The sequence below is a fragment of the Schizosaccharomyces osmophilus genome, chromosome 1 (genome assembly GCF_027921745.1).
Source record: "Schizosaccharomyces osmophilus chromosome 1, complete sequence".
In the NCBI taxonomy this organism is placed as follows: Eukaryota; Fungi; Ascomycota; class Schizosaccharomycetes; order Schizosaccharomycetales; family Schizosaccharomycetaceae; genus Schizosaccharomyces; species Schizosaccharomyces osmophilus.
This window is the reverse complement of record NC_079238.1, coordinates 4,298,784-4,319,811: the sequence shown is the minus strand read 5'-3', so window position 1 is coordinate 4,319,811 and position 21,028 is coordinate 4,298,784. Positions and strand designations below refer to the sequence as shown.

At 39.1% G+C, this 21,028-nt stretch overlaps 7 protein-coding genes across 7 annotated transcripts; 4 read left to right on the top strand and 3 right to left on the bottom strand.

Annotated features, from left to right (window-relative positions):
- Positions 1 to 138: 138 nt before the first annotated feature.
- Positions 139 to 1,917, bottom strand: thi9 (plasma membrane thiamine/proton high affinity transmembrane transporter Thi9; the record flags this gene model as incomplete). Its single annotated transcript, XM_056180754.1, has 1 exon — positions 139 to 1,917. One exon carries the CDS (start codon positions 1,915 to 1,917, stop codon positions 139 to 141), a length of 1,779 nt encoding a protein of 592 aa, XP_056035930.1.
- Positions 1,918 to 4,127: 2,210 nt separating this feature from the next.
- met26 (homocysteine methyltransferase Met26) lies at positions 4,128 to 6,425 on the bottom strand (the record flags this gene model as incomplete). Its single annotated transcript, XM_056180753.1, has 1 exon — positions 4,128 to 6,425. The coding sequence occupies one exon, from the start codon at positions 6,423 to 6,425 to the stop codon at positions 4,128 to 4,130; it is 2,298 nt and encodes a 765-aa protein (XP_056035931.1).
- A 482-nt stretch (positions 6,426 to 6,907) lies between these two features.
- Positions 6,908 to 7,789, top strand: SOMG_01959 (steroid reductase; the record flags this gene model as incomplete). Its single annotated transcript, XM_056180752.1, has 1 exon — positions 6,908 to 7,789. One exon carries the CDS (start codon positions 6,908 to 6,910, stop codon positions 7,787 to 7,789), a length of 882 nt encoding a protein of 293 aa, XP_056036140.1.
- An 870-nt stretch (positions 7,790 to 8,659) lies between these two features.
- On the top strand, positions 8,660 to 9,825 carry SOMG_01958 (GTPase Obg family, involved in cytoplasmic translation Rbg1; the record flags this gene model as incomplete). The annotated part of the gene is made up of 2 exons (XM_056180751.1): positions 8,660 to 8,822; positions 8,885 to 9,825. 2 exons carry the CDS (start codon positions 8,660 to 8,662, stop codon positions 9,823 to 9,825), a joined length of 1,104 nt encoding a protein of 367 aa, XP_056036139.1.
- A 405-nt stretch (positions 9,826 to 10,230) lies between these two features.
- SOMG_01957 (5'-methylthioribulose-1-phosphate dehydratase, adducin Mta3) lies at positions 10,231 to 11,090 on the top strand (the record flags this gene model as incomplete). Its single annotated transcript, XM_056180750.1, has 6 exons — positions 10,231 to 10,310; positions 10,357 to 10,380; positions 10,428 to 10,505; positions 10,575 to 10,631; positions 10,675 to 10,844; positions 10,897 to 11,090. The coding sequence occupies 6 exons, from the start codon at positions 10,231 to 10,233 to the stop codon at positions 11,088 to 11,090; spliced, it is 603 nt and encodes a 200-aa protein (XP_056036147.1).
- Positions 11,091 to 11,133: 43 nt separating this feature from the next.
- fml1 (ATP-dependent 3' to 5' DNA helicase) lies at positions 11,134 to 13,696 on the bottom strand (the record flags this gene model as incomplete). The annotated part of the gene is made up of 2 exons (XM_056180749.1): positions 11,134 to 11,374; positions 11,412 to 13,696. 2 exons carry the CDS (start codon positions 13,694 to 13,696, stop codon positions 11,134 to 11,136), a joined length of 2,526 nt encoding a protein of 841 aa, XP_056035562.1.
- A 432-nt stretch (positions 13,697 to 14,128) lies between these two features.
- brr2 (U5 snRNP complex ATPase subunit Brr2) lies at positions 14,129 to 20,656 on the top strand (the record flags this gene model as incomplete). Its single annotated transcript, XM_056180748.1, has 1 exon — positions 14,129 to 20,656. The coding sequence occupies one exon, from the start codon at positions 14,129 to 14,131 to the stop codon at positions 20,654 to 20,656; it is 6,528 nt and encodes a 2,175-aa protein (XP_056036146.1).
- Between the last annotated feature and the right edge of the window lie 372 nt (positions 20,657 to 21,028).

Sequence of the window (21,028 nt, the reverse complement as noted above, 5' to 3'; positions counted from 1 at the left end):
CTAGAAAAACACTGTTTCAATATCAAACAAAATCCGCAAACCTTCGGGCTGATGCTTCATTTGGATACCACAGGAAATATAAGAAAAGACGAATTACATGTTGGTATAAATTTTGCATTCACTTGCGAACGTAAGCAATCATTTTTCACTCTTGTCGGTAGAAGAAATACTTTGATCATATCGATAGCGATTAGCAAGCCATCGAGAACGCGGAATCACTAAAGTACATATAACTGCAAATATAGAGACAGCTCCAGTGATGACAATGGCATAATTGAAGTCGGAACCAGTGACAGGGTAAGAATAAGGGGAAATGTTGACAATAAATACAAACGAGTTGTAAAGAAGTGAAACCACCATACAAGGTTTGCTAAAGACTCCCAAAGACCACTTACCTTTTGGGAATTTATCACGGGTAATGAACAAACGGCCAAAAGCAAGAAGTGCATAGCAAGCAAAGCTGGGCGCACCGGCCGCGGAAACAAGGGAAGAAAAGGCAACAGAACTGGGCAATATGGTACAAAGGAGTAAAGCAGAAACAATAAAAATTACAGTAATAGCATTCTTTGGTTGTCCCCCTTTACTAACCTGACTGATCCAACCCGAGAAAGGCAAGACACCATCCCGAGCGACGCCGAAAACCAAACGGCTGCAAGCCAGGACACCAATCACGGCATTTAAAAATAATTCTAAGATAATAATCACATTCATAACGACATGACCACCACGTCCCAACACATAGGAATAAAAGCTGACAAATGGTTGAGGCGAAGCAGTACTGTACATAATGTTGTTAAAAGTATCCAATGGAGGGCAGCAGAACAAAAAGAGGATGGTAAGACTAAAAGCGACAATGGAAGATGTAAGAGCGGAAAAGAAGATTCCTCGAGCAGCTTTATTTGAAGCATCTTTGGTTTCTTCAGCGATGTGCCCTGAAGCATCGTAACCGACGATGACACCAGCGGATGCAAAATAAGCAAGACACCATTGCCAGCCTTTGGGAACCAACTTGGACAAGTTCGTGTCGATATTTCCATTTGTATCATAAACTTCTTTGCTATAGCCGGCTTGATCGTATATTGTTTCTGTAAATACCCACTTGGCAGATTGGAATCCGTGGCTTTTTTTAGAGGTAGCGATGGGAAGCCAAATCAAATTTAGAATATAATCAATAAAAATGAGGGCCATAGAGATTTTAAAGATCCACTTGTAGTAACGTGGCGGAACCTGGTTAAGAAGAATTACCAATGCCAAAACAACTTCAGCAATTATCCATTGGACTGCACGAAATTTCACGTTGGAGTCATCGGTCGACCAACTGCCTCCGAAAGCGCTAACTTCGCCAAAAATAAAGTTTACACAAGACTGTGAAGTTGAGGCAACGAATGTTGTCCACGCAGTCGTCGACCACCAAGCAACCAAAAAGCTGAAAAATCGTCCAAGTTGGGGTCCCCCTGCCTCAGCGGCCCAAAGATAGACTGATCCAGATGTAGGTAGGGCAGAACAAAATTCAGCTAAAGAGGCCGCGGTAATTGTAGAGCACACGCCCGTAACCAGCATACTTACCCAGTATGCAGCTGGTCCACCAAATGTGACACCGTAACTGAATGTAAGACGAACTCCACTGACAACATCCATGGCAGCAAAACTAGCGGCAAAGCTCTCAAAAAACCTGAAGGTCCGGTGAAGTACTGGCTTATAACCCATACTTCTTATCAATGCCTCGTCGCTGTCGGCATCCGAGGAAAACCCATCTGCCTGTTCATGTTTACCAACATTTGTTTCATGAATCACTTTTACTTTTTCATTTTGATTTTGATTTTCGTTTGAGAAAATGCTAGAGTTCGGAGTATTCGATCTTTGCTGAACATTCAAATCTCCATCTATAGGCTCTTCAGCCTTTGCAACGCTCGACATGACCGGGAATTCCACGTAATAACAAAGCTAGAATTCAATAAAAAGAAGATTTCGCAACTTTTTTTCTTTTTTTTGGTACAGACTCTTTACGAGATTGATCTTTTGAAACAAAGCGCTACAGCAACAATCAAAGGTGCTAATTATGAGAAAAATGGCGCCTGCAAAAGGAAAAACGCCAATAAATGAATTGAATTGTTTATAAACGATATTTAAGTCATTTGAACGGTTTCTTATATATCAGGGTCTACGGGTACCTGCAAGCGATAGATATATAGCAGTTTTCCATCGATAATCATCCTAAAGAGATCAATTAAGTAACAATGTTCTTTGTATTCTACTCTAGTCATGACAAAGTCGTAAACATGGTATTGTGGAGATTTTTCATAAATTTATAACAGAATAATTTATAGTTGCAAATAAGTTTACTTGACGAGTTATAAAACTCTTCTGTGTGAATTTTTCGTTTGCGTATACGATTCACTTGATGCTTCTACTACATATTCTACCGTTGAACTAGTTTACCTGAATAATGACAATAGAGATTTGGTGGAGAAAGTCCTTTATAAAAAGCAAGTTAAATCCTCTCGTAACAAATATAGAAACCCTCTTGTAACCAAATAATTTTCATTTACTAACTCTTTAGAATGTCAAAGTGCACATCTTGTAAATGTCATAACCGGTATACGATATTACTAATATCTTGATACAATAAATGTATTGTATTATCAAATACGTTATTACAAAACTAAATGTTCATTTTTGCGATTGAAAATTTTATAAATCTAGAACTAAGGTTATATAGAAACTGACTAATCCTAGAAAGATATATATACCTCTAATGGAAAGCTCAAATCTTCAGATTGGAAGATTTGACTGATCTAGCTAAATAAAATTGTTCATACAACTTACTTAGTGAATCAGATCCCTGGAAGCTGTTACTATTCTTCTATAGTACAAAAGTATCCAATTTAAAAGTCAAACATACAATTTTATGAATTGTTATTACTTACATCTTTTCCACTGAATACTTATTCTCATAACAAGTGAGATTCGTCCTGTGACAGTAAACAAGAAATAATAAAGCGAAATATCATTCTATCATACTATCGTGTTATTTGTCCGTTGAAAGCAGACTATATCGTCTGTTTCGTAAATGTTCAGGACTATTTGATCCATCCATATATCTTATATGCTTGCTTCTATCTCACTTTTTTCAGGTGAAAGAACCAATTTTTGTCAGATAAAACCGAGTTTTCATCGAACAAGCATTAGCCTTTATCCTCGACTTCAGACAGTTTTACCTACCAAGCACCTAAAAAAGTATCAAAAAAAGTAATACATAGAAGAATACAACGTCTCTTAATAAGTTCATAGGAAAAAAAAAAGTGTCTTCTCTCATCGAAACATAAAACAATGAAGCATTCTAGTCAGCGCTAAGGCTCTTACATTTCACATGCTAGTAGATAGATAAATAAAAGAAGCATTGACATGCACTGAAACTTCCCATACCAGGAATTTATAAGTATAGTTTCCGTCTTACTGGTAAAGAAATACTAATAATTGGAAAAGCGATTAATCTTGGAATCTTATTTTTTTGCTATTATACGTCGTTTTTTATTCGCACCCGCCGATGAAAAAAACGAAAAAGGAATTCAAAAGTGATCAAACATAAAAAGCTTAAATAGATATGCATTAAATACCCGCCAAATCTCTCTTTTCCAATTTTAGCTCATGTCTAATAATTTATACTGCTTTTCTTTCATACCAATGTTTTTAAACAGTCAATTCAATATAAAAAAAATGGTTCATAAGCTAGGGTTACAGCTAAACACTTTTACTGTCAGAATATTAATGACCTACATACAGTCAATACCAGTACTAACCAGAAATTTTTTTTTTTCGACCAACTTCTCTACTCCTTCTACCTTGACACTTAGTAATTAACTGTAGAAAGAACAATGCAATTTCTTAATCTATTATTAAAAAGAATTAGACAAAAGATGCCAACGCATAGCAAAAATTTATCAACTTGTTACCCTCAGTTGATGAGAAAACAGCTATGCGGTTTTAGAAACATTATCGTAGCGTAAATCGTTTCATTACCGGTTAACCATGTTGAAGGTTAACAACCAACCTTTATTTTCTTTTTTCATTCCTTATTAAGTATACATTACCATGCCTACTTGAATGTTAACACCATTCTGCTAACCTTAAGCATTCTCATTGCGAGCAATTCGGGTAGCCACAATCATGTTTTCCAAGTCAGCAGTGGTCTCGGGCCAGCCGCGAGTCTTCAAACCACAGTCAGGGTTGATCCAAAGACGGTTTTTAGGAACGGACTTAATAAGAGCATCAATACGTTCCTTGAATTCCTCAACAGGAGGAACACGAGGAGAGTGAATGTCAAAAAGACCAGGTCCAATACAAGACTTGTAGTTGCTAAGGACAGACATCAACTTCATATCAGACTTGGAGTTTTCAATGGATACAACGTCAGCATCCAATCCTTGAATAGCATCAAAAATGTCATTAAAGTCAGAGTAACAGAAATGAGAGTGAATTTGAGTGTCATCCTTAACTCCACCAGTAGCCAAACGGAAAGCCTTGACAGCATAGTCGACATACTGAGCCCAGTCGGCACGGCGGAGAGGAAGACCCTCACGCAAAGCGGGTTCATCACACTGGATGACACGAACGCCAGCCTTTTCAAGGTCCAAAACTTCATCTCTTAACCCGAGGGCGATTTGTTGAGCTTGAATAGATTCTTCAACATCATCACGAGGGAAGGACCATCTCAAAATGGTGATGGGAGCGGTAAGCATACCCTTCATTGGCTTGGAGGTGACGGATTGAGCAAAAGCAGACTCCTTGACAGTCATGGGACCGGGACGGGAAACATCACCAACAATGATAGGGGGACGGACACAACGAGATCCGTAAGATTGCACCCAACCGTTAACAGTGAAAACAAAGCCTTCCATCTTTTCACCAAAGTATTGAACCATATCGTTACGTTCGGGCTCACCATGGACCAAGACATCAAGACCAATGTTCTCTTGGAACTTGACAACGTCAGTAATTTCATTGCGAATGAAAGCGTCATATTCTTCAGCAGAAATCAAACCCTTAACGAACTTGTTTCTGGTAACACGAATCTCCTTAGTTTGAGGGAAAGAACCAATGGTAGTAGTAGGGAATTGAGGGAGTTTAAGAGATTCTTGCTGAAGGGAGTAACGTTTTTCGAAGGGAGTAGCACGGGTGTGCATTTCAGGGGTGACAGCAGCTTGGCGGTCACGAACAGCCTTAACGTTGGTGATGGGGGACTCAGCACGAGCCTTAGCATCAGCAGCATTAGCTTCAAGTTCTTTACGAACGGAAGCAGGACCCTCATTAACAGCCTTGGTCAAGATGGCTAATTCAGCACACTTCTCGACGGCAAAAGCGAACCAGCGCTTGATTTCAGGCTTCAACTGGTCTTCACCAGAAAGGGAGTGAGGGATATGGAGAATGCTAGAAGAAGAAGCGACGATAACGCGCTCGCTGCCAACGGCAGCAATAGCCTTTTCGATAACGGCAACGGCCTTTTGGAAATCAGTCTTCCAAATGTTACGGCCAGAGACAATACCGACAGAAAGAACTTGCTTGTCACTAAGAATAGAAAGAGTATCGTCCAAATTCTCAGGAGCACGGCAAACATCGATGTGGATACCAGCAACAGGAAGGCCCTTCAAGATTTCAATGTTTTGCTTCAAAGGACCAAAGTAGGTAGTCAAGATGAGCTTAGCACCGGCTTGAGCAAGGGTTTCGTAGGTGGACTTGTAGCTGTCGAGAACCTCCTTGGGCAAATCGAGAGCGAGAATGGGCTCATCGATTTGAACGGATTCGGCACCGGCTTCAACAAGCTTCTTCAAAAGTTCAACGTAAGCAGAAGCAAGCTTGGGCAAAAGGTCAATGGGCTTGACAGAGGATTCCTTGGTAGCCTTTGCAAGGTACAAGAAAGTGACAGGGCCCAACAAGACGGGACGGGTTTGAATGTTAGCTTGCTTAGCCTCGAGGAACTCATCGACAGCCTTCGTAGAGTTCAACTTGAACTCAGTCTTGTCAGAAACTTCGGGTCTCAAGAAGTGATAGTTGGAATCAAACCACTTGACCATTTCTTGAGAAGGAACATCGACAGCTGGCTTGCCATCGGCAGCAGGACGTTGCATACCACGACCCATAGCGAAATAGGTATCCAAAGGAGTCAAATCATATTTGAGATAACGTTCGGGAATAGCGTTAAAAGTGAAGGAGTGATCCATAATTTGATCATAGAAAGAGAAGTCATTAGAAGGAACAATGTCTACACCTTGATCCTTTTGAAGCTTCCAATGCTCCAAACGCAAGTTCTTAGCGGCAGTATTCAACTCATCGGCGGAAATCTTACCGCTCCAGTAAGCTTCAGTAGCCTTTTTTAATTCACGGTTTTTACCGATACGGGGGAAACCCAAGACAGCAGATTGAACCATACTGAATATCTATGTGGATAGTATTTGGAACTAAATGTATGAAACGATTAATGACTCTAACAGATCACTAATCTAAATATGAGGTATTTTGGGTATATTTTTTTCGAGAAAAAATATAATATTAGGAAAGAAAAGAATAAGTAAGGAAAAGAAACTTCTTCCTGAGGGAACGAAGAGAATTTGCTTTACCTTTGATGCGTGTCGTGCAAGGCAAGTATGTTCGGGCTGGTTTCTATTTATATACGCCCGAAAGCCCCAGCCCCCACAATCACTACCGCTATAAAAGCCAGTCACTTCCATTATCGAAAGAAGAAAGGATTGGATCAGATTTACTATATCAAAAATTCATCTTGCTATGGTGTGAGTTTGATCAAATTGAAAGTACATTCGACTGCATACAGGTGCAGCAATTTTCAAAGCATGCGTGATTATTTAAGTCAATTAAGATAGAAAGAAAAGCAAGTCATTCATAAAGGTGTCAAATGTTGTATAGCGATTATTTAAATTTATTTCAGACATATGTTGTGGGTGTGTTTCCATTTGTGCTCTTTGTAAATGCTCCTCATGGAAAACTAGCTCAACCAACACTATGGTTCTCTAAAGGCTATGTGCCAGGCCGTCTTGGTTGGATACTTATGGAATTAGTAGCTCCCGTTACTTTTCTCTATGCATTACAACAGAGAAACCACTCTCTGGCTCCTGGGTTTGTAGGGGATCTATCCTTGCATGACTTGGACCCATTTCGTAAAGTATTAGCATTTATGTTTTTGATTCATTATGCCAATCGTGCTATTGTGAGTCCGCTTATCTTTGCTCCTCACGTTTCACCTATGCATTGGACTGTATTCGTTTCTGCCATTTTATTCAACTTTCTAAACGGAATGTCCATTGGTTTATACTTGCTTCAGGCCACCGTACAACATCACCCAATTTCTTTGCCTTGGTTCATTGTAGGTGGATGCTTATGGTTTTTCGGCTGGATTGGCAACATATATCATGACAATATACTTTATGACCTTCGGCGACGCCCACTTTCTAAAGCTCAGCAAACCAATTCTTCGTCTTCGACTATCCTGCCATCTCATTCTAATGAGGAGGAGGTTGTTTCTTCCTTTCAATCTCATTACAAGATTCCTTACGGTGGTCTATTCACCTATGTCTCTTGTCCCAACTATTTTTGTGAATGGATCGAGTGGTTTGGCTGCTACTTGGCCGCTGGTATGCAAGCAGAACCCATCTGGTGGTTCTTTTTGGCCGAGATCCTCTTAATGCTCCCACGCGCCTATCGAATCCATTCTTGGTATCGTTCCCATTTCTCGCGTTACCCTGAAGACCGCCTTGCAGTGATTCCTTTTCTGTTTTAAAACTTTCACTGCTTGATGAGTCTCGAATTTATTTTGTTCTGTAATCTTATTTGCCTACGATTGTAACGAATCGGAACCGACTATCATTAATTTTTCCTTTTTAACGTTTTGTTTTTAATAAATTTTGTTATGACTTTGTCTGCTTCATCCTATTTCCTTATAAACGATACATTTTTGTTTTTGCAATTCCAAGGTCCTTGCAGTCTATGTGAGAGAATGACTGTCATCCGTGTTTTTTAATTTGTTCTTTCTTTTCTAAAACTTTGCTTTGAAGTCGGATTGGGAAGCAGAAATGCTCGCCATTGCAAGACTAGCGACTACCAAGGCAAAAGACATACGTCTCATACTCATCTCAAGACTTTCAAACAAACACGACTACTTTCTTTAACCAGACCTTTTTAAAAAAAGTTAAAGCCTTCCTGTTTGTTAATGACGGTTTCTTTGGTTGCCCTTACTTTTGGAATTTGTTTATTCAGTTGCTGCCTATGATGACTTGACGATACAGAAGTAATTCCAAGTCCTCTATGAGTTTGTCAATATACTATTTATTCATATATGAAGCTATTGAAAAAATTGATGCAAGAAGATGAAAATTCATATCCTTCCAGTATACAAAAATATAGTAAGAAAAAGCACATAGGAGTCCACTTACGGAGAAACAAAAAAACGTTGGTAAATCGGGATACGAGAATATAACGCATTTCCGAACAACCTATAGCGCAGTGTTTTTATACGCCACAAGAACCGCGGGAACCTCGATTATATGATAATATGAACCGCGGAAAAGCCGGTCTTTCCCTTACGTAGGCAAAAAGTCTTTTTTTTTGATTCTGACAATTTCCAATATCGCATCTTGGAAGGTAACCCAAAATGTCGACCACAGCTCAAAGGATCAAGGACATCGAAGATGAGATGAGCAAGACCCAAAAAAACAAAGCTACGTCTAAGCATTTGGGTGGCCTCAAAGCCAAACTTGCAAAACTAAAGCGCGAACTTATCACACCGTCCGGTAGCGGCGGTGGTGGCGGTGGTGGTATGTATTTTAGCTTATACTGTTTAATTTTACTTTCTTTTTCATGAAACTAACTGTTGTAGTCGGTTTCGATGTCTCTCGTACTGGTATTGGTACCGTCGGTTTCATTGGATTTCCCTCCGTTGGTAAAAGTACTTTGATGAACCAGTTGACTGGTACTCGTAGTGAGGCTGCAGAATATGAGTTTACTACGCTGACAACCGTCCCTGGTGTTATGCAATACAACGGTGCTAAAATTCAAATTCTTGACTTGCCTGGTATTATTGAGGGTGCCAAGGATGGCCGTGGTCGTGGTAAGCAAGTTATTACAGTTGCTCGTACATGCAACCTTATCTTTATCGTTTTGGATGTTTTGAAGCCTATGTCTCATAAACGTGTTATTGAGGAAGAATTAGAAGGGTTTGGCATTCGCTTAAACAAGGATCCCCCGAACATTGTCTTTAAAAAGAAGGAACGTGGTGGTGTCAACATTACCAACACCGTACCTCTTAACCACATTGACTTGGACGAAATCCGTGCTGTGTGCAGTGAATATCGTGTCAACTCTGCTGACATTGCCTTCCGCTGCGATGCTACAATTGATGACTTGATTGACGTTTTAGAAGGAAATCGTGTTTATATTCCAGCTCTTTACATCCTTAACAAGATCGATGAAATCTCTTTGGAAGAATTAGACTTGATTGATCGTATCCCCAATGCTGTTCCTATTTGCGGTCATAAGGGTTGGAACATTAACGAACTTAAGACTACAATGTGGGATTACTTAAGCTTGGTTCGTATTTACACCCGTCCAAGGGGTCTTAATCCTGACTACTCTGAGCCTGTCATTCTTCGCTCCGGTCACTCTAGTGTCGAAGATTTCTGTAATAACATTCACTCCAGTATCAAAAGTCAATTCAAGCATGCCTACGTCTGGGGTAAGAGCGTTCCTTATCCCGGTATGCGTGTTGGTCTTGCCCATGTTTTGTTGGACGAAGATGTTGTTACAATTGTCAAAAAGTAAAACCTTACTATCTTTCAATTTTTCGGCTTCTTCCTCAGTCTTTTTCAGTTTACCTTTTCCTGTTCTCCCCTTTATCTTTTCTTGAGTCGTATATTAAAGCAAAAAAGAAAAACTTTTTTTGTTACAAAAAAATCTTTTGAACGTGTTATTATTTTCCAATCGGTGGTGTTTTATATAGGGTTTAATGTATTGAAACTTCTTTCATCTATCCTCAATGAATATATATGTGTAAATGTTTTTAGGCAATAGATTCAACTCGTTCTTCACTCATACGTAAGAAGAGTTTGCTTGAACAATTTAGGTCCCAAATATAGTAATTTCTTCCAAGGTAGTAACCACCTCTTTTCACCTATAAAAAAGGGAGTGCATTATAGTTCAAAAGTAAACAATTGAAGTACGATAGCAATGAGTCTAGGAAAAGAAAAACAGTTGGTTTTGGAAATGATTCCTCATTTTTATAAACAAGGATGGATGAAGTTTGGAAGGTAGCGCCTTGGCTTGACTACTTTGCTCGTAGCTAACTGTACACAGTGGGAATTTTTGTTTAAGAAACGGGTAATAATAAAAAGTTAGTAACTTTTTGCATGCTGACTCATTTTCAGCGATCAAATACTTTGTGCAAAAGACCGTGTTCAAAGAGATATGTTACAGGAAGGAGACCTTGTTCAATTCTCTTTAAGGTAAGTTTGAACAGCCATTGAGGGAGTATTATATTTGTCTAGTTTTCAAGTTCACTAACAACCGCTTAGCGATTCTTCCAAACCTAATGATGTTGAGTGGTCTAAGATTTTTGCCTATGTTTTAGAGTAAGTGTATGGTCATGGATAAAAGTCTAAAACGTAATTATAGGAAAAGAGACGCCGTGGCTTGTATTTTGTCTACTTCACTTGCTGCCCTTGGTGCTTCACTTTACAATGAAAAGGAATTTCATACTCGAGCGAAAGAGATGATCAAAGGGATCCCCAAGGGCCATCCTAGCAATGGCTACCTCTGCTGTTTTGATTCTCTAAAAGTACCTAGTAAGCTTAATTCTACCGCTCGTGTATTTATACTAACGACTGGTTAATATAGTAATACAGAACGATACAGCTGAATGCGTTTTTAAAAGTATAAAACAAACCCTTGAAGAGTATCCAGAAACAAATGCAATCCTTATTCGTGGCTACGGAGCGATAGGCTGGGGATCCACTTGGGAAAAGTCAAAGACACAAATGGAATGCTACGATTATCTGTTCGAATTAGACTATAAAATGAAAAATTTATAATTAAAGTACAATAAATAATTTAAATAAAGGAATCTATTCCCTTCTATACCCACATTCCTTTCGATCGTTTACGCCTTTCTACTAGTTGCTGTAGTCGACGTTGTCTATCTGCGTAAGAGGAGTTGGTATCAGTGTTTGTGTGGTTTTGAGAAGACGTGAGGTTCAAACTCGGAAGATCTTTCTCTATATTTTCTTCTAGATTTGATGCATCAACACCGTTTTTCGAGTGGTATAATTTTCGGTGCTCTAATCTCCCTTTCGATAAAATTCTAGAATCTCTTGCTCTATATGTTAAAAAAAAATCAAGAAGATAAAACTTACAAGGTAGCATCAAAGTGTTTTTTCAGATTTAGATTAGAAATCTTTGGTTTCTTGTGAGAAAAGTCATTCGTGCTTTCTTCTTCTAAACTCTTTTGAAATATCTCTTTCCATTTGTAAGAGATTGAGGAATCTTTATATCGATTCATATTATTTAAAAAAGATTGTATGCATTTGAAAGCCAAGGAGTGGGGGACTCTGCTTGTCGTATTCATGTTTTTGAAATCTCGTCCTTTATGTATATCTATCGTCCTCTTTGGTACTTGTCTATAATAAATTAGTTTTTCGTTATGTTCAGCAGTAGGTTCGTCTTCAGTAATTTCAAAGGTATCTTCAACTTTAGACGACCGTTTAGGTTTTGTAAGACTTGATACTTGTATAAAACCATGTAAGGCATTCTCTGGCATAAAAAATTTCTTTTTTGTTTTTTGTTTTTGCTTTTCCTTATCTTTTGAACCCACAAGAGGAGCAGCATTTTCTTCTGGAATCTCCACAACCTTTTTTTCACACAAAGGCTGAATTTCTTTAGGAAGAATTCTATGAGATTTGTCAGATAAAACGAGTCCTCTCCCATGGATGATATTATCTTGAATTGTTCTATGAGCGTCTTTGGCGCGCTCCCATTTAGCTTCTTCTTTTCCACGCGTCAACAGCATGTATATATAACCTTTACGTTTTCTTCCAGTTCTACCCATTCGCTGTAGCATTCGAATCGGAGAAGCCGAGGCGTCGTAGCAGATAATCATGTCGACCTCTCCAATATCCAAACCTTCTTCACCTATTGAAGTAGCTATCAATGTGTTAACATCACCTTTGTGGAACTGTCTCACTGTTTCATTTTGCGATTTCTGCGACATTCCTGTAGTTTTTTTAACTGAAGATTGACCGATAAAAATTGCAGGCCTCACTGTAGGATAGCTGCGACTTAGTATGCGAAATATTTCCTCAGCACTAGATCGAATCTCGACGAAAATCATGATTCTTGTATCTTCATTGTCTTTATTTTCCGTACCAAAATGATTAGCTACAATTTCTTGCAAATGTTCAAGCTTTGGGTGCCCATAATAATCGTTATTTTGAAGCAAACTTTTAGTATCGTCTAGCAACGACTTAAATTCAGGATTTGACAAAACCCTTCTCTTATAACCTGCTCGCCCGGTTGAGCATTCTTCTTCAATTTCGTGAAGCTTTTCGCAAAAGGGACGAACGCCATGATTTAATAAAAGATTGAGAGGATATGCAAACGTAGCAAGCGCATCGAATGTATTCAAAATATCCCAACGTTGGTTATTTGCAAAGTTTTGTCCGGAAGTCGCCAAAAAAGCTTGTTTTGCTTGTACCAAAGTAAACGAATTGATTTCTCTAGCGTTTTGTACTCGGTAAAGGTTTCCTTGATTCAGTTTTAATAGCATTGGCTCTAAAAGAGAAGCAAACCGATCCCTCAAGTCTATTATGTCAGGGGACAAATCCACTAGAATTCGATCTACTTCCTTTTTATGTACGTATTGTGCGATATCAATGCTGTTCTCGTTACGAACTTCTATACAAGAAATATGCAGTGAATCTATAACGCTCTGAATAGTATCAATCTTACTTCCAGGAGTTGCACTCAATGCCAGGATTCGAAAGTTTTTATTCCCAAAGTACAACAGACGAACAACCTCTACATAAGCATAGTTTCCGGTACTGCGATGTGCCTCGTCAATGACCAAACACGATATATTTGTGCGATCACAAATTCCATGTTTTAAATCGTTTAAAAGTGTTTGAGGAGTGACGAAGAATACATTCCTTTCTTGATAGTACTGATTTCGGATGCCAGCCTGTACTTGGCCACTTAATTCGGCCGTTTTCTTTCGTGGTATTCCTGTTATTTTGTAACAAGCTTCCATTTGCTGGGTCACTAGGGGTTTCGTAGGAGCCATGAAAATAACATAACTTTTGGGAAACCATCGCAAGTAATTCATCATCACCGCCGCAGCTATAAAGGTTTTACCAAGACCTGTTGGCAAAGCAACTAGGACGTTTTGAAAGAGTGCTTTTTTAACAATGTTGAATTGGTAATCTCGAAATGACACATTGATTGGATAGACCCATTGTTGAGCAGCATCTCGATCTAGTTCGTGCTGTAATCGAAGTGGCTCCTGATTATGCGCTTCTATATATTCATCAACTGAATACCCTTGCAATCCAACATTGTTGTTTTGTAATTCGTGCTCAATTTTATCTACTGCTTGCACATCCAAGCTATCCCAATCGTCTCCTTCAAAAGACTCGTCATCGGTCATTCTCTCAAGGATGTTTGCTTCTAGTTCTGTTGAAAAATACAACGTCTTTTCAATAGCATCCAAACGATTCTTGAATCACATCCAGTGCTACTGGTAGGGTACAATTTTATTCCTACGTAAAACTTATACACCTAACATCCATATAGGCTTTTAACGAAATGACAAATGGTCGAAACCCAAATATAGTTGATAAATATTGTTTATTGACAAGTGTTGTTTAATGTGCATAGGAAACCAAAAATCCAAATAACGAAAGACAGTACGTTACAAAAATCATATAACGAAACATATCAGTTCCATGAAGTGTACGCTGGCGTGCACTGTAGTTCTCTATTCCCGAGAAACCCATCTACATATACCACTTGCTTTTTCTAACTAGAAGCTATATTGTATACAATAGCATAGGGAACTTACCGTCCGCCACTCACAATCATGTCGAGTGCAAATTCCAAAGGGGGGTCGAAAGATCCCTCCAAACATGGAAGCGACAAGGATAAACCTAGAATTGACACGTCGCAGTATAGTTACAATGCCATGTCAAATTTGGTTACGCAGCCTGATCGAAGATTTGTGTCTAGACGCGACACGGAGCCTACAGGAGAGCCAGAGTCACTTGCCAACCGTGTAAATGTGTCTGAAATGGGTACTCGGGCACAAACGAGTAAAGCAGAGACTCTTCCTCAAGGGTTTACTCAAGAAGTACAGGAAGCCCGTGTTCCTTCTGCTGAAGGATATCCTGCGGGGGCTGAAAATAAATTGCTTAGACGTAAAGGCACCACTGGCTCAACTTTGCTAGGTACTTCTGATACCTTAGAATCTTTAAGATACCAACCCTTGACGGACGAGACGCGTGAAGTATATGACTACATTTTATCCTTTGTACAACAATATTTAGGTGATCAGGCACCTGAGGTTTTACGGTCTGCATCTGACTTGGTGATTGAAATCATAAAAGATGAAACTTTAGCAGAATCAAGTAAAAATCAACAAGTGAACGAGATTTTAGGTGTCAAGGTTCCTAATGATCGATTCTCACAATTAATAAATCTTGGCAATCGTTTAACCGATTATACCAGAGAGGAAGAAACTGCCATGGACGAAAGAGACTTGTATGATTCAGGTGTACCAGTATTGTTCAATGAAGCAGATGAGGAAGAAGAAGCGGTCGAAGCAATGGAAGAAGAGGAAGTAGAACCCGCCGCTACCGAATACGAGGATGTAAAGAACGAAGGAATCCCTATAGAAGACCAAGACGCGGAGGTAGCAGTTATTTCGGGCGATGCTAGAAAGGTGTCTGAAGATTCAAAACTTCATCCAAGAGACATAGATGCATTTTGGCTTCAAAGAGAAATTGCAAAATATTACCAAGACGCTCATATTTGCCAAGAAAAAACAAATATTGCATTTGATTCTCTTTCATCCAATGTAGATCTCGGTGAACTTGAAAACGACTTAATGAATATCTTTGATTATGAGCATTTTTCTTTGGTACAACTTTTAACGAAAAACCGATGGATGATAGTTTTCTGTACTCTACTTACGCGAGCTGCCGATGAGAAGGAACACTCTACTATAGAGGAAAGTATTCGAGAAGCTGGTCAGTCCTGGATTTTACAATCTTTGGAGTATAACGCACCCATTCCATCCGAGGTCGCACAGCAGGAAGAAAAACCTTCCGTAGATGGTCAAAGGCTTGCTCCTGATGAGGATATGACACCTAAACCTGGTCAAGAGGTAGCCAACAAAGTGATTCCCAAGCAACAAGTGAACTTGGAAAACTATGTTTTTTCAGAAGGTGCTCATCTCATGTCGAATAAGGCCGTTAAGCTTCCTGAGGGCTCATTCCGACGCACTGGTAAAGGATTTGAAGAAATCCATGTTCCTGCTCCCGCCAAGGCTACAATGAAACCAGATGAACGATTAGTATCTGTGAATGAGCTTCCTGAATGGGCACACGGAGCATTTCCCAATACACCTTCATTAAACCGAATTCAAAGTCACTTATTCCCAATTGCTTATGGGACAGATGAAAATATCTTACTTTGTGCTCCTACTGGCGCTGGTAAAACTAATGTTGCAATGTTATGTATTTTGAACGAATTACAGAAACATCTCAATTCTGATTTGTCATTTCGAAAAGATGATTTCAAGATTGTTTATATTGCGCCATTGAAAGCCTTGGTCCAGGAAATGGTCAATAATTTCTCAAAGCGATTAAACCCATATGGGATTCAAGTTTCAGAGTTAACCGGTGATAGCCAGTTAACTAAGCAACAGATTACCAATACACAAATTATTGTTACGACACCTGAGAAATGGGACATTATCACCAGAAAATCAAACGATTTATCTTATGTCAATTTGGTTCGGTTAATCATTATAGATGAAGTTCATTTGTTGCATGATGAAAGAGGACCAGTTTTGGAATCTATTGTTGCACGTACTCTCCGTCATCAAGAAGAGTCCTTGGAGAGAATTCGTTTAGTAGGCCTTTCAGCTACGCTACCTAATTATACAGATGTTTCGAACTTTTTGCGAGTAAATCCCAACAAAGGTTTGTTCTATTTTGATTCAACATATCGCCCTTGTCCATTAAAACAAGAGTTTATTGGAGTAACGGAAAAGAAACCAATTAAGCGGTTGCAAGTTACTAACGAAGCTTGTTATGAAAAGACAATGCAGCACGCTGGCAAAAATCAAGTTCTTATATTTGTGCATTCTAGGAAAGAAACTTATAAAACTGCTCGCTTTATACGAGACAAGGCTTTAGAAGAAGAAACGATTGGCCATATTTTACGTTCGGATGCTGCTTCTCGTGAAATTTTGCAAACCGAAGCTGATACCACCAAAAATGAGCATATGAAAGATCTTCTTCCTTACGGGTTTGCTATACATCATGCAGGAATGCGACGTGAGGATCGCCGAACGGCAGAGGATTTATTTGCGGAAGGTACAATTCAAGTTTTAGTAAGTACTGCTACTTTGGCCTGGGGAGTTAATTTACCAGCTCATACTGTAATCATCAAAGGTACTCAGATATACTCACCTGAAAAGGGTATTTGGACTGAACTTTCACCCCAAGATGTTCTTCAAATGCTTGGTAGAGCAGGCCGACCACAGTTTGACACATATGGTGAGGGTATTATTATTACTGCACACTCTGAACTACAGTATTATCTATCCTTAATGAACCAACAGTTGCCAATTGAGTCGCAACTTATGACCCGCTTAGCTGACTGTCTGAACGCAGAACTTGCTATGGGTTCAGTTAAAAGTATTGAAGATGGTGTCGAATGGTTGGGTTTTACTTACCTATATGTAAGAATGTTAAGGTCTCCCGGACTTTACAGTGTAGGTCCAGAATATGAAAATGACAAGTATCTGATACAAAAAAGAGCCGATTTGGTTCACTCTGCTGCTTTACTTCTCGAAAAATGTAGACTTCTTGTTTACAACAAAGAAAGCGGTACACTAACGGCAACTGAGCTTGGTAAGGTTGCTGCCAGCTACTATGTATCTCACAATTCAATGGCTACGTATAACAGGTTATTTAATCAGTCTATTTCCTTCATAGAACTGTTCAGAATTTTCAGCTTATCGGACGAATTTAAATATATACCTGTACGAGAGGAAGAAAAAGTCGAGCTCGCAAGACTCTTAGAGCGTGTACCAATCCCTATACGTGAAGGTCTTGATGATTCTTCAGCAAAAGTCAACGCATTATTGCAATCATACATATCAAGACAGCAACTTGATGGTTTTGCCTTAGTAGCAGACATGATTTATGTAACTCAGTCTGCAGGAAGAATTATGAGAGCGATTTTTGAAATTGCCCTTCGTCGCGGATGGTCGTCTGTTGCGAAGATGGCATTAGACACTTGCAAGATGATTGAAAAACGTCTTTGGCCCACTATGAGTCCTTTGAGACAGTTTCCAAACTGTCCTAGTGAAGTAATTCGGCGAGTAGAGAAGAAAGACTTCTCTTGGTATCGGTATTTTGATTTGGATCCTGCTGAATTAGGTGAATTAATTGGCGTTCCCAAGGAAGGACGACGAGTTTATAATATGGTTCAGTCATTTCCCAGGATTAATGTTGAAGCTCATATTCAACCTATTACTCGATCATTATTAAGAGTTGAATTATCAATATCCTCGCAGTTTACTTGGGATGATTCCTTGAGTGGTACTTCTGAGGCTTTTTGGGTACTGGTTGAAGATGTCAACGGTGAAATTCTTTTGCATTATGAACAGTTCTTTTTACTCAAAAAATACCAGGAAGATGAACATATTTTGAATTTTACTGTCACCTTGACAGATCCTTTGCCTCCTAATTACTTCATCAGTGTTGTATCCGATCGGTGGTTACATTGCAACTTCAAAGTGCCGTTATCATTTAAGCGGTTGATTATGCCTGAAAAATTTCCAGCACCGACTCCTCTTCTCGATTTGCAAAACGTGCCTGTGAGTGCCTTGGGAAATCCTGAGTATATTTCTTTGTACAGTTCCCAATTCAATGTTTTTAACAAATTACAAACGCAGGTTTTTAATGCTTTATATAAATCTAGTGACACCTTGTTTATTGGTGCTCCTAACGGTAGTGGAAAAACGGTGTGTGCTGAACTCGCATTATTGAATCACTGGAAAAATCCTGATGCTGGTAGTGCTGTCTATCTTGCTCCAGTGCAAGAAATTGTTGACCAAAAGTTTGAAGAATGGAAAGAAAGACTTGGTAATGTTGGTGAAGGAAAGGTGCTATTTAAGTTGACCGGTGACCGATCTGAAGATTTGAAGCTTATTCAGGTTGCTGATCTTATATTTGCTACACCATATCAATGGGATTCGTTATCGAAAAGATGGAGAACAATGCGCAGCATACATAAGGTTGATATGTACATATGCGACAATCTTCAATTACTGGGTGGTACACATGGCCCTCTTTACGAAGTTGTACTTTCAAGAATTCGTTATATGTCTTTGCAATTAGAAAAGCATATAAGAATTGTTGGTCTTTCTGTTTCTTTAGCGAACGCTCGAGATCTCGGTGAATGGTTAGGAGCTAGTCCTCAAAATATATTCAACTTTAGTCCAAAGGATAGGCCTAACCCGTTAACGATTCATTTGCAATCATTTAGCATTAGCCACTTTCCGTCGCTTATGCTGGCTATGTCTAAGCCTGTATATCGTGTTCTTGTGCAAAGTATATCTCAAAGAAAATCCAGTCTTGTATTTACACCTGATCGGAAAGTCGCCAGACAACTTGCTCTTGATATTGTCACATTTAGTTTGGCTGATGAAGATGAATACCAGTTTTCTGTAGCAGAAACGGAAGCAATTGAGACGGTCCAGGATGTTACTTTGCGTCAGTCTCTTAGACACGGAATAGCATTCGTTTCGGAAATTACATCTGCACATGATAAAGGTATTATTGAGGCAATGTTCCAACATGGACTCATGAAAGTATTGATCGCTACGCATGATGTTATATATTCTTTGAATGTCAAATCGAATGTTGTAGTCGTAATGGGGACTCAGCAATATGATGGAAAAGAGCATCGATACATCGATTATCCTATCAGTGATTTATTGCAAATGTTAGGTTTCACGGCAAATATGAGAAGCAATGTCATTAGCCAGGCCGTTCTATTGACAGTGAATACTAAAAAAGACTATTACAAGAGATTCTTAAATGAGCCATTACCCATGGAAAGTCACTTGCAAGTGTGGCTTCACGATGCTTTTGTTTCGGAAATCTCGACGCAAACTGTTGAAAGCAAACAGGATGCTGTAGATTGGTTGACATGGACTTACATGTATAGAAGATTGGTTGCGAACCCTACATATTATGGTCTTCAAGACATAACCCATGAATCCGTTTCGGAATTCCTGTCAGACGTCGTTGAAACCACGATGAATGATTTAAATGAAGCCCGTTTGATTACTGTTGATGAAGAAGATGACAGTTGTGTACCATTGAATTTGGCAATGATTGCATCGTTTTACGGAATCACCTATGTTACTATGCAAACCTTTGCTCTTAGTTTAACTGAGCGTACCAAGATGAAAGGTTTGTTGGAAATTGTAACATCTGCCGCGGAATTTGAACAATTGCCTATAAGGAAATATGAGGATATTGCTTTGGCTCGTATTCATTCACGGCTACCTGTCCGCTTAAGCAACCCAGATTATGAGGATCCTCATACAAAATCTTTTATTCTGTTAGCTGCCCATTTTTCGCGCTTTGAACTACCCGCGGAATTGGCATTAGACCAAAAATTCTTGCTCGGCAAAGTGTTGAATTTGCTCAGTGCATGTGTTGATACTCTCTCTTCTGAGGGCTATCTCATCGCTTGCATCCGACCGATGGAAATGTCACAGATGGTTACACAAGCTATGTGGGATCGCGACAGTCCTTTGAAACAAATTCCATACTTTGATGATGCATTAATTAACCGCTGCAATGAGAAGGGAGTACATGATGTATTCGATGTAATTGACATGGATGACGATGAACGCATGAAATTGTTGCAAATGGATAATGCTCACCTTGCCAAATGTGCAGACTTTATTAATAATTATCCTGACATTGACATCAATTTTGAAGTTCACGATTCGGAGAATGTACATGCAAACTCTTCTACATTGCTGTTAGTGCAGTTGAATCGAGAAGTTGAAGAAGAAGAGGAAGTTGATATCACCGTGTTTGCCCCTTATTTCCCTATGAAAAAGACAGAGCATTGGTGGTTAGTCGTCTCCGATGACCAAAACCTTTTAGCAATCAAGAAGGTTACTTTGGGTCGATCCTTAACTACAAAACTGGAATTTGTACCGCCAGAAGCCGGTAATAAGTCATTTAAGCTCAGTTGCTTCTGTGATTCCTACATGGGAGTCGATTATGAAAAAGAATTTTCTTGCGATGTTTTGGAACCTTTGGACGAAGAAATAGATGATGCAGAAGAGTAAATATTTAACGCTTATTGACTTTGGTTCGGAGAATTCGCTGACCCAAAGGTTATTATCTTTGCAATTCTTTATATATGAAGGATTTTAATGAGTGCTTTCTGTTGGATGAATCCAGAGTGAAAGCTGAAAGGATTTGGATTAGGCTAATGACTTTTGTCTTGGCTGTAATAGAATAGTTAAGGGAATTTATTTATAATGAGGATAACATCTTTTCGGTTTTGTAAATAATGAATAGATTGGTTTTTATAATGAATAGTTATCAGTAGCTACAAAACCAATTCCATGGCTGGGAGTTGGTTGTTTTGTAGAAACATTCAAAGCAGCGCTCAAAAGATGAACGATTTTTCTCTTAAATGGAATGTCTTACTAATA